The following is a 12,774-nucleotide window of genomic DNA, read 5'->3' as shown; positions in this document are numbered from 1 at the left end:
CACAAGAAGGAATGAGTAATTAAGCAATCACAAAGGCTAGTTTTTTCTGCTGTACTTCGGCAGGTTTGAGACATTAAATGAGTACCAGTTGTTCAAGAGCGTTAAAATTAGGTGGGAGTTAAAGACATATCCCATTTGGTGGGACGTATATCTTTTATCTTTGTGCAATGTCCTTAATATGACCTCATTGTTGTTCCATGTCTGTACACAGCTTTTGTACTATACTTTCTGACATTAATGGGCCCGTTTGAGTGCTCGGACAGATAATCATTGGCATAGCCCATTCTTTGAAATTGGCTGGCCGATATTTTCTGATAAAAAACACCAGGTGTTTATTTATTGTTAGATTTTTAATTAATTAAAATTTGGTTTTTATTTTTCTGCCCTTTTTTTACCAAAAAAATGCAACAGAAAAAAAATCAATTTATCACGAGAATTTAGCTGCCGATGTTTACTGAAAAAAAGCGTTTTATCACCATGGTCATTGACTATTTATGCCCCTTTTTTTGAGATAAAACAGTCCAGCAGTCCAGTATTGTATTAATAAACATGGACTGTTTATCCCTTGTTTGGTAAGTGGGCAGGACCACAAAATAGAGACAAATATCTCTGGCCGACTTATTTGTCGATGCATTCAAATGTCGCTTGAATGATAAAACTCAGTGATAAGATGGCGTTGTAGCCGCTCATTTAGAGATCTTGGATTGTTTTAAGCACATTAGTTCCAAATTCAGTTTATCATAAAATCAACAAAACCACAATGTAATCCAATCCCTCTCTCTAAGAAACTTTGACATTAATATCTACCTAAAATCTCAAATATTTCTCTGATCCTTTTCTCCACCACTTGGCTTATAATTTTATAAGAGCTTCTCAAGCATCAAGCTATTTGATCCTAGTGTTCAAACCATGATGATGGCTACAACTTCTGCCCAATGGAATTGTTCATTTATATGGGACGATGACCAAGTGATTGATTTAATTAGAAAGTGCACATGATTAGAACTTAAGCTCACAAAGATGAAAGCATGGAACAGAACACTGGAAACAGAGTACAAACTCTTCATTACTGTAACTTTTCATACAAGGATATTTTTACACCTGTGGAAGCTCTAGAGCTACTACATCCTTCACTCATCCACAATATTTTGTATTACATGCATGCTGTATTCCATATCTACTTCATATACATTAAAATTCTAGGATCAAACCATTTGCAACTTTTTGCTAAATGGTTTGCCACGGTTATTGCAAAATGTTCAATCTACTGAAACAATTGGCTTGATCTTGGGTGTGTACAAGTGATAACAAGCATTGAACTATAGGATTCATGTATTAGCCAGATACGAATAATGAACCCATTCATTCCTGTATCTATACTTCAGCACACTTAACTGCAAATTGCCTCAACTGCCACTCGCTTCATGACTCCTGGGCACGGGTCTCCGCCGAAGCTATCATGAGCGATAACCACATCACACCACTGCTGTCCTATGCACTTCTGCAGAAACAAAGCCACAAATAGGTGAACTGCATTTTCTTCACACACGCACACACACACACACACAACAGTGATTGCAACAGACCTTCTCAAAGATGTCATATGAATGTGGGGAATGGCAAACTCCTTGCTGGAAGCTTCCACACACTCCTTGAGGAGTCCCAAAGCTAGCAAACTTTATGGAAGAAATTTTTTGTCCTTCTGTGCACGAGAGATAAACCTTTGGCCTTGGTGGCATTTCAGGCTTCCCATATGTTCTAATGTGCCAAAGAGATGGATGCCATTCTGAAACGTCAGCACATGCACTTCCCATTGTCCTCCTCACCAATGTGATTCCTGAAGGATTACCACCCCATTCTTCAAAGATCACAAGAAGATTCCCAGTTGGACGTAGCCAAGAACGAGGGACATGATACCTGCCACAAATAGTGTTAGTTTGAAAGTTTCGGACTATGATGTATTGAGATGAAACATCACTCTTCTCACCATCTCTGCGAAGGTTCACCGCAATTTGTCCGGCATTTGTTCTCATTAAAAGTTCCAATATAGCTGCAGCCTCCACAGTTGCCTTTTGCAGTGTAAGCAGGCCAGTAGCGTCCTATGCTTTGCCCATTTATCCATATTTGACCTTTTCCCATACTAGCCATATCTAGAGCTAGGGGTTCTGATCCAGGTGGTGCATTAAACATTGTCTGCATGAAACATAGATGTTCAAAAGTATGTAAAGATTTAGTGAGACTGGAAACAATCAATGCTCAAAATCATGATGGATGACAGTCTGACACAGTTTTGGTTCCCCTAACCTTGTACCATGTTAGTGGCTGACCTTGAACCATGTAGGATCCTTGGATCCACTCAACAGAGGCACTTCCACCGAGTGTGTGAAGGCTCATTGATTCACCTTTTAGACCAACCTGAAGAAGAAAGATCCCAGTTTTGATTCCAAATATTCAATGCAGGATAATCTATTGCATCTCATCAGTAAATATATATTTTAGTTAATTCCAAATTGCTTAAACAGACCTTGTATGACCATTTCTGCCATGTCAAGTCCCTTCTACCTGCATTAAGACCACTTAACTGAACAGGGCCAAGAACACCAGCATTCCAGGTCTCAAAATGGTTGCCCACATTCTACACTCACAAAACAGCAGGAAATACTATTTCAGGAATATGTTTATTAATGGTCTTATTTCAGATTAAGGTAAGAGAAAATCTACGAATACTAACCGGCAGTCCTACAGATATGCTTAAAAGTGCAATTCTGTTGCTCCCAACCCAAAGTTTCACACCAGTGGTAAGTGTTAGTTTTGGGTTCTCTAGACTTCCATATACAGAACCTGACAAAAGCCAATGGTCTCAGAATACCAATGAAATTTTAGTTTGATGAAACTATAATTTTACATCTGCATAAGCCATGGAAAACCTACCTGCAAGTTTGCCATTGACAAAGGCATGCAACGCATGGCCTGCAGACATGACAGTGAGTACTGGATATTGGCCATTCTTGAGAAATTGCTCATTTGCATCTATATTGACACTGCACAAACACCACAAAGATAAGGATTACGTTATGACCATGAAATCACTTGACATCCAAGCAACCGTATTAACAAACCAAGTGACTATATGAAGCAAACAAAGTTACTTACTCTGTCATGTACCACAAGTAATCACTAACATCCCTTGTGACATTTGTCTGTTCTAACAACCCCACAACTGTGAAGGGATCATCATTATATGAAGCAACTGCTTCATCATATGACGCCCAAAATCCTAGGTTGCCTGCAGGAACCATTTGCATTTTTGAAGTTTGAACACCAACCTGTACCAGTAATTGATAACTCATGAGCATCCAGATCATGCCATCAACCATAGTGAGCAGATAACTCGGATATCCTGAAACTTCACCTTTGCAGTGTTGAACACTACATTTGCACAATCAGGGAGGATGCTGATTGACCAAGGTGGAAGATTGTAGTGTCTGTTTCTAAAAGTCACCGTCACAGTGGCTCCTTGATCATAGTTTGCAAGGAAAGCAGCACAAGCTCCAGTATTTGAGGTGAACACATGAGACTGGAGAGCCAAGAACAGAGTCAGTTCAAGATTGGCATTGCAATCAGTGAGTTTCCAGTAAAGCATCAGTGTAAAAGAGGAAGGCACTCAACCTCTTGGTATCTCCCAAGTGAAGCCACAGTAGGATCCCCAGATACTAAAGCTGGTTCACATAGTTTTATGGCCCAGTGGAGGTCTTTCAAATGACCCCATTTTGGTTGCCTGATCAATCCTATTAAAAAGATTAAACAGATTAAATTTAATAACTTGATCTTGGATGCAAGAATAAAGAACAACAGGAATTCCTAGCAAAATTTTACATCAACCAAATTATTTTAAGTGCTGCTACCAGCCACGAGATCTTTCTTTAATGACGCACATGCATGTTAGACATTAACATACCATATTCATCTAAAGGAGCGTCATAATCATAACTAGTGGCAATGAAAGGCCCACCGGCTGTTCGCCCAAAGTTAGTTCCACCATGATACTGCAGTGGACAAAGTATAAAGATAAAAGTCAACTGCTTTGGTTTTTGAACAGATAAGAACTGAAAAGGCCAATTTACTTCAACCAGGGAACATGTTCAACTAGTCCCGACAGATCACTTTAGGATTAATAACATGTTCAACTAGTTCCGACAGATCACTTTAGGATTAATAACATGTTCAACTAGTTCCGACAGATCGCCTTAGGATTATTAACATGTTCAACTAGTTCCGACAGATCACCTTGGGATTAATAACATGTTCAACTAGTTTCAACAGATCACCTTGGGATTAATTCTTACCATGTAATAGTTGACAAAGGATCCTCCTTTCTGTATGAAACGTGCAACAGAAAATGCCATGTCTTCAGCAGGTCGATGGGGAACTGCCCCACCGAACTCTGTATACCTTGGAAGAATCAATCAAATCAAAATCTTAAGATCAGCAGATGAACTGAACATGACAATTTTCTAAAGAACCATATTTGTGCTAATTACAGGACAGTCAAAACTCAATCTGCAACATGGTATGAATCTATTTGAACAAATTAACGGTTGATTCAAAAAACATCTTGCAACTAGACACATAAGTATTATGAGCAAATAATTACCATCCAGTCCAGGCTTCAGTCCACATCTTGGGTTTGTAAGGCTTGTTTGGAGTGAAGTAGTCACAATAGTAACCATTGCATGCATTGATCTGTCACAATATCGACTTTTGTTCAGGAGCAGAACAACAAATCCTAATGGCATTACATTTACACTAAAGCTGCCTTTGAAACAGAACCATATTTTAACTCTAACCATTAGCATTGCACCTTAACCATGCAGGAGCAGAAACAATGTAAAAACAAATATATCAGATCATTTGGGACAAGCAGGAAAATTTAATCCGTCTTTTTTCCCACATCAGGAATAACATCTTAAGTGGTGAAACATAAATTTACAGGCTGATCTTTATATTCCTATATCAGAAAGCTTCAAAAGTTGCTACATATTTATTTACGATTACAAATTCAAAACCAACCATGCAGCGTAGTATAAAGAGCAAGTAAACTGCACACATTAACTCAAAGAGAAAACTTACAATCGGATCCGGTGCATCGTCCTGCTTGCACATAACCCACGGAACCCCTGTACCAAGTGAGACAGCCATGTTTGCAGCCCAAGCTGTGTATGCCTTCCCAGGGGCCCCAATCTCCCACTCCTCTGGACCATACTCATTCTCAATCTACAAATACAAAACAACCAAATATTAACTACAAACAAGAAAAAGAACGCTTCCCAAACAGTGACCTGCTTAGCCTTGAATTAAGATTCAAATAACACCGTTCATACTTGTGACAAGATGATAGGTCCGCCTTGAGATTCAAACAGTCTCTCAGCCTTCATCATGTTGACGATTTTCTCAGTGAATCCTTTCATTGCATACTTCAGAATTCAAATGAAAGTAACCCATCAAAACCCATATTTTCATTTCATTGTAACTAACAAGCATGCCACCAAAAGAAAATCCATAGAAAACAACAATAGCAATAAGAAAACAAACCTTGAAAGGCTCATTATCAGTTCTGAAACTGATACCAGGTACATACTTCAACCAAACTGGAAATCCTCTGTAGCATTAGAACATTTACAAACGTAAACCACAATATTCCAGCATAAATAATATATATATTTCTTGTTTTATAATGAGACTAACCCAAAATTCCATTCAGCACAAACATATGGACCAATGCGCAAATGAACATAAAGACCAGCTTGCTGAATCAGCTTTATGAACCGAACAAGATCATATCTACCCTCAAAATAATACTGCAATAAATTCAAAAATCAAATGAAAATACTATCAATCTACCCACAAAAAACGGAATATTTTTGTGAAGAAGCAGAGAATAAAGGAAAAAGGTGTTACATTTCCAGGAGAAGGCTCATGCCCATTCCAGAAAACGTAAGTTTGTATGACGTCCAAACCTCCATCTTTGGCTTTCCAAATCAGATCCGGCCACATCTGCAACACCCCAACAAATTTTTTCCTTTTTTATTCTTTGGTTTGTTTACAGAACATCCAAAAATGAATAGGAAAGGGAAGAACCCTACATCCCCATTTCCTTATTTCTTGAAGAATGTACCTCAGGGGTGCTCCTTGGGTAGTGAATGGACCCAGAGATGAGGATTCTCCTCTGGCCATTGATGATGATTGAGGTGTGGTCATATGAGACAGAGGAAAATACCACCTTTGTTAACGTGGCTAACATTAACAACAGTGGTAGCAACATGGTGCCTTCCCTCTTCCCCATTCTTCAGTTTCTCCTTCACTAAGGAAGAGAGACAGAAAAAATATAATAAGGTTTTTCTTCCTCCCACTCTCTCTCTCTCTCTCATAAATTTTTTTGCTTGGTATGAGCTTCTGTGCTCTTTTGGAAGGTTGGGTTCCCTCCTTTTAAAACCAGAGAAGGGGGCCCCTTGATTGGTCTGACGCGGAGCATCATCTTTTATTTTGTTTCTTTTTTAGTTTTTGCTGTTTGATGAACAGGAACTGCAAACAACAATTCCTTCACTGCTAACCTTTCTAATTAAGTCGACTCGAGAATCGGTTGCCAGAAATAGATTAATGACTCGGGTCGAAAGCCTCCAAACCTGTTCATCGATTCATTGTAAGAATTCAAAACTGTGTTAAACTGAGCAACAGAAAACAGAGTTCCTATATTCTGCTCTTGCTTGAATAACTCTCAACCCGTTTCCTGTTATAACCAGGAAGATTAGAGATGCAAATACCAAACCTTCTTACCCGTTTTAGACTTTGCTTTTTCAAGCATGACCCCATGAAAAGAAAAGATGGATGTACTGTCCCCTCTACTGCTAGTCATGCTGTCCTCTCTGCGTATCGCAAATATCGGCGATTTTTTCAAAAGTATCTTGATTTTATCATGATATTTTCATAATCATAGGCTATTACAATTAAGAACTACGTCACAGGGACACTTCATGTGTCCCTTGTGACACGACACAGACGTGTTCTGACATGTTGACACGGCCCAAACAAGTGACTTATATTATTAATTATTTTAATATATTATAATAGTTTTAACTAAAATTTAAAAATGTCTCAATAAAAAATACATTATATTAAAACCTGTGTTGTCAGTATCTCTATCGGCCATGTATCGTTTGGCCAATGATTCAGGTAAATCGGCCGATACCCAAGCGAATCGTTTTGAATGGCAAAAAATAAAAATAAAAATAAAAATATTAAGTGTCAATCATAATGTGACACTTGTTAAAGTCATTAAAATAGTATTAAAAATAATCTAAGTATTTTTTACATTTATAAAAAAAAATAACCAATTCATGGGTGAAGCGTACCGATTTTTTGCAGATACTATACATATCCGGCCGGCCGATACGCACTGATAACATTTGATTAAAACATAAAAAAACAGATTTATTTAATTAAATAAAAAACACATCCTAGTGGCTAGTGCCATATTTTCATAAAGTTTTAGAAAATCCCGTGTCAACCTTGTATCATCAGTCGAGTCATGCGTGTATGTATGTGACAGATTACGAAGACATCTTGGCATTTTAAAATATTGGTATTTTTTGAAAAAAATATGACGACATTGACATGATATTTGTACAATAAATTGTTTTTTAATTATTTTATCTTTTATATTTCTCCTTTACATTGGCCAATATTTTTTTATGAGATTCTCTAGAGAAAAGCAATATAGTTTGAAAATTTTTATTCACCTTGGGTTTCCCTCCGGCAAAGAAAAACCCAATATCGAGATTTGTGATGCTGCCGTATTTTTTTATAATAAGGGTAATCTTGTAATTAGATGATGACGCGCCTTTGGCCTCTTACAAGTTACAACTAGCGACTATTTTTGTCCTAGACCCAAGGGACATAGGTGTGTGTGTGTCTGTTAGATTTTTTTTATTGGACGCAAGGAACCAAAAAAAAAAAATTGGACTAGATTATGCATGCAAAAGGAGAAAGAAATTTACAAGATTTTCTTTTGAAAAAGTATATTGAAACTAGACCCAAGGGATTTGGCGTAGTGGGATGGGGCCTAGATGGTTGAAGGGCAGCTTAGGTTCAAATCCCATGGGTGTCAAGCCAATGCTTGGCGACTCCTTGGGGTCGAGGGGTATGCCCTCGAAGTTTTACGCCGACAGGCGACAGTACAGTGACCGTAAGTACGGCAGGCTGAGCTAGCATGGTTAGGTATCTGCGCTTGGGGTGGTTGATTTCTCCGATTAAAAAAAAAGGTACCTTGATACTGCTTAGATTCATATACTCGAGTAATATTGTTATATTCTCTATTCAAGGAGGAGAAATTGATCTAGATGTAACCCTAGAAATGGGGTGCACACATTAAGAAGCCCAAGTTTATATATTCTTGTGGGTCACAAACAATGGCTCACACAGTTGAGCTCCTCAAATTGAGAATATTCAGGCTGCTGTGGATGCCACCAAAATACCCATAGTTTCCTACTACATTTTGGAACTGACTAGTGACAATGTGAACACCTGAACTTCTGTGCATTGCAGCATACTGCACACTTTTTCAGCATTTTGCTAATTCTTGGAGATTTGAATGTCAAAAGAATTTATTGAGTTTTTTCGGTGGATTTGGATGACAACCCTCTGTGCACAAATAGTCACCATGATGAATCAGAAGATGGACTTATGTTTGGATTGTGCTATTGCTTTTGATGATTCAACTACACATTGTCAAGTTAATGTTGTTAGGGAAAGTGGTTATAGGCCTACCCAACTTCATACATAAAGAGTCAAGACTGCCTTCAAGCTCATACTCAACTCGCAAGGATATGAATGCTTGGAACCTCACCGAGGACATGGCATTGGATAGAAATGATTGGAGGAGAAGGATTCATGTGGAAGACCCAGAATGATTTTCTTTGTTGGTTCATATCGCCGACCCTAATTGTTTTGGGATGAAGGCGTTGTTGTTGTTACTTAGAGAAACCGCCTCACTCACAGAGACCTAGTCACGCTGGTTCAGCCTGCTGCCATGTTGATGTATAAAACTCTGAGGGCTTATCCCTTGACCCCAGGGAGTCGCCAAGCTTCGCAGAAGGGTGACGCCCATGGGATTTGAAACTAGGCCCCATCCCACTACACCAAACCCTTTGGGTCGGGGGCCGGGTTACAAGTTATCTTATATGATCTCCATATTACAGGATGAGAGGTGTCACATTGACCGTGATCCTGTTTCGATGTTTGCAGTATAAAATCTCATGAGTGCTGCCTCTGCTCATCAGGGATAGTTTCCTGCTGGCAAAGTGTCAAACTCTAGCCACATTCTTCCACTTGAACTTCCTAAGCCAACCTAGCTAAGCTAGTTAGTATATGAATACAAATGGGTTGGATCCAGGATGGACCTTTTGCCAAAGGGACAAGAGAAACTTGCCGTCAACATTGACCAATGGGGCTGCCTGTCAGTGCACGTCTCCTTGTGGTGGGATGTTGCAGGTTCAAACTCTAGTGGTACGTTGAATAATAATTTGTGGGGGTCTGCCTAACCCCAGTTTGCCTTAAAAAAAAAAAAAACCATTAAAGCCGTTTAAACTAGGGAGAGGAAACTAGATGTTTTTTTTCTTTCATCCTACTACTCAATTATTAATTAAAAACAATAATTATTTCTTGAAAGAACGAACAAAGAAAGCTAATAAAAAAACACAAGAAGCATAACTGAAAAACAGACAAAAGAAGGAAAACTTGAGTGTACCTAAATGTATGGCCCTAGAATTAGTCAAGATCGTATATTCACTTGCTGCATAGATTCATTTATTTTTTAAGTTCTTAATATAAAAAAAACAATAAAAAACGAGAAAAAGAGGCCCTGAATCAAGGGCAGTTTGGTAAAAAGTCAGAACCAACTGTTTCCAGTCTTAAGAGCACTTGAATAGGATATGTGATCACAAAGTGGGGCCCACATAAATTTGTGGATTGGACCATGTCCAAGTAAGACATATTAGGACCCGATCCAGGATATATTTTATACAACAACAACAACTACAACTACGCCTTCATCCCAAAACAATTGGGGTCAGCGATATGAACCAAAAAAGAAATTCATTTTGGGTCTTCCACATGAATCCTTTTTCTCCAATCATTTCTATCCAATGCCATGTCCTCGGTGAGGTTCAAAGCATTCATATCCTTTCCTATCATCTCCATCCAAGTCTTCCTAGGCCTACCAGGATATATTTTATAAAAAAAAAAAAATTGAAGTTAAAAGCATGGGTCTTTTGCATAGAGTATCTGCCTTCCCTTAATTCCTGGCTAGGGGTTGTCGCCCCAACATGGAAAGGCCATAGTTAGAAGCTCCACAGTGGGCATCCCTTTGCCACAAGGATGAATCTGGGTGTACTCTCCAGTGAATAGAGGAGACCTTAAGGGTTTTAACAACAGGAGGCCAGACAATGTGCAGCTGGCATAGTGACAAATATCGAGAGCACCATAATATCGTGAGAAATTAACATTCTCAACTGTAATTTCTCATGATATATTCAACATATAAATGTCATAATTTAAATGTAATATTTATGTTTTTAATGACTATTTATCGTGAAAAAATTGTGTAGTTTTTATTTTGAAATAATTTGTATTTATATTTTTTATAAAAAATATATTTTTATATTATTAATTTATTTTGTATTGTGGAGACTTTGCTAAAAAAATGCAAGCTTTTCAAAAAAAATCAAATTCTAGCGAGTTTTTTACTGCTGATATTTTGCCATTTTTAACTTTTGTCACTATGGCAGCTGGTGATCCGTTTAATGCAAAAAAAATAGCTAAGCCATGGACCTGATCGATTTCCATATTTGAGATCTGCTATGCTTATGTCATACTGGATCTCAATTTGCATTTTTTTTGTTCTATTAAGCAATTGTTAGAACCTAAACTTTAATGGAGGATGATTCTATAGATTTTGTAGAGCTGGACATGAGACACGACTCGAGAGAGAGGTACACACCATGAGCAGGAAGGGCATGTAGCATTGTGAGAGAGAATTGTTTCTCTTGGTCGACTACATAAGGAAGCGTGAGGTGGATGGAGGGTCGACGATAAAAGAAGGAGAAAAGATGTTCCTTTTGAATTGACGACGGGTGTAAAAGAAAGACAATGAAGAACTGTCTTCTCTTAAAGAATAAAAATAAGAACCAAGAACAAAGCTTAAAGAAATCTTTGAATAAGAATAAACTAAACATAGTGTGTGTATATATATATATATATATATATATATATTACAAGAGAACAAATTAGTAAAAGTATACACAAATACACTTCCACCCTCTATGAAATTTCAAGGAGGGTATCCCACCATAGTCACAGTTTAGATAAGACTTCAGGCTGGACAGGCTTCTTTGAAAAGTTCTAAAAAAATGAGGACTCCTGCGCAGTTTTAGTTGGGAGGATCTTGGACTGAGGCTGATTCTTCCTGAAGCAAAAAAAGGACTGTAACAACAATGATTGTACCTTACTATTAGATTAGAGATGTAAATAGTTTGGGTTTGGGCTTGACTGAATGAATCTGAGTCCATTTAGTTAGATTTAGTAAGAAAATAATATTTTTGTTGGATTTGGGCTTGGATTCAGATGTAGCAAACCCATGATCTTAAAATCTGAATCTAGATATGAGTTTGACTTTAAATCCAACAAGATCTGTCCCAATTATATGCATATGTTGGATCTATTAAGATACCCGCTATAATTGAATCCAGGTTCGGTATAATCTATCTGTATCCATGTCCCAATCTAATTATATTACACTCGACAGGATCCAATGCAAGTCCATTCTATTCACATCCTACGTACTAGAAAGGTTTCTTCTCTTTTGGGGGTGCAAATGGATTGAATATATTACATGAATCCCCCCTATTATTTCCATATTCAGATCTTTAAAGCAAGATCTCGATGTGAACCCTAATGGGATCTTATTCAGATTATTTTTGGATTGGGATCATATTCAGATCTTTCTTCTAAGTTGGATCTAATTCATATTTGGAACAAATTCCGATATGATAAAAAATTTTACATGTAAAAAGCTTATTCTTAATCTTTTTTATTGAAATCAGTTTTCGCTTTAACTCTAGCTCCTATTCAGTCCTACTTGATCAGATACCTTTAGAATCCAATTTGGATTTGAATCTACTGGTTATACTTTGGATTTGGATTTGAATTTGGATCTGACATGATCTGCCTTATCCAATCCGTTTGTACCCATATAATGCCTTTACTATATTTCAGCTAATAACCTTTGTTTTCCTCAATTTAAGATTAAACCTGAAAAAGAAAAAATAGCTTACAAGGGCTCCACATTCTACTAGGGAACTCATGAACGTCACCAACTTGAATAAGTGCAAAATGGAGACATACACATACTTTGCTATAAGGTCAAAGTTAGGTGTATTTCCTAGTCAGTAAGAACATGAGTTTTTTTTTTTTTTTGTCATTTAAGCGAAGAAACCACCCCAGGATCAAAGACCTAACCGCACTGGCTCTGCCTGCCATACTTACTATCACTGTCATGGCAGAGTAACATGAGTTTTATGCCAATGAGAGAGGAGCTTTTCTCATGTTAAAAAAAATGTTGTAATGCAAGTTGAAGGAAAAAACTGCAAAACTTAGACCCAACACCTAACATCATGTCATGGTATGCCAAGCAATTCAAAAGGTTCCATTTTCCTTTGGATG

At 37.7% G+C, this 12,774-nt stretch overlaps 1 protein-coding gene across 1 annotated transcript; it reads right to left on the bottom strand.

The window, feature by feature from the left end:
- Nucleotides 1–1,042: 1,042 nt before the first annotated feature.
- Nucleotides 1,043–6,463, bottom strand: LOC149820362 (beta-galactosidase 1-like). The gene is made up of 19 exons (XM_089983187.1): nucleotides 6,176–6,463; nucleotides 5,959–6,054; nucleotides 5,746–5,858; nucleotides 5,593–5,659; nucleotides 5,382–5,474; nucleotides 5,131–5,274; nucleotides 4,655–4,743; nucleotides 4,347–4,452; nucleotides 3,959–4,046; nucleotides 3,670–3,788; nucleotides 3,413–3,577; nucleotides 3,154–3,326; nucleotides 2,932–3,041; nucleotides 2,732–2,841; nucleotides 2,525–2,635; nucleotides 2,305–2,415; nucleotides 1,988–2,193; nucleotides 1,587–1,917; nucleotides 1,043–1,501 (listed from the first exon to the last, which is right to left on the bottom strand). The coding sequence occupies exons 1-19, from the start codon at nucleotides 6,341–6,343 to the stop codon at nucleotides 1,391–1,393; spliced, it is 2,511 nt and encodes an 836-aa protein (XP_089839313.1). The 5' UTR covers nucleotides 6,344–6,463; the 3' UTR covers nucleotides 1,043–1,390.
- Nucleotides 6,464–12,774: the final 6,311 nt, after the last annotated feature.

Source organism: Nuphar pumila, chromosome 12 (genome assembly GCF_984573655.1).
Source record: "Nuphar pumila chromosome 12, dmNupPumi1.hap1.1, whole genome shotgun sequence".
Classification (NCBI taxonomy): Eukaryota; Viridiplantae; Streptophyta; class Magnoliopsida; order Nymphaeales; family Nymphaeaceae; genus Nuphar; species Nuphar pumila.
This window is presented reverse-complemented; position numbering and strand designations above follow the sequence as displayed.

Coding starts and splice junctions, on each gene's coding strand:
- LOC149820362 (XM_089983187.1), bottom strand. CDS start 6,343: ATGGGGAAGAGGGAAGGCACCATGTTGCTACCACTGTTGTTAATGTTA. Junction 5,475..5,592: donor CTGATAATGAGCCTTTCAAG/GTTTGTTTTCTT, acceptor TGAATTCTGAAG/TATGCAATGAAAGGATTCAC. Junction 5,275..5,381: donor GACCTATCATCTTGTCACAA/GTATGAACGGTG, acceptor TTGTATTTGTAG/ATTGAGAATGAGTATGGTCC.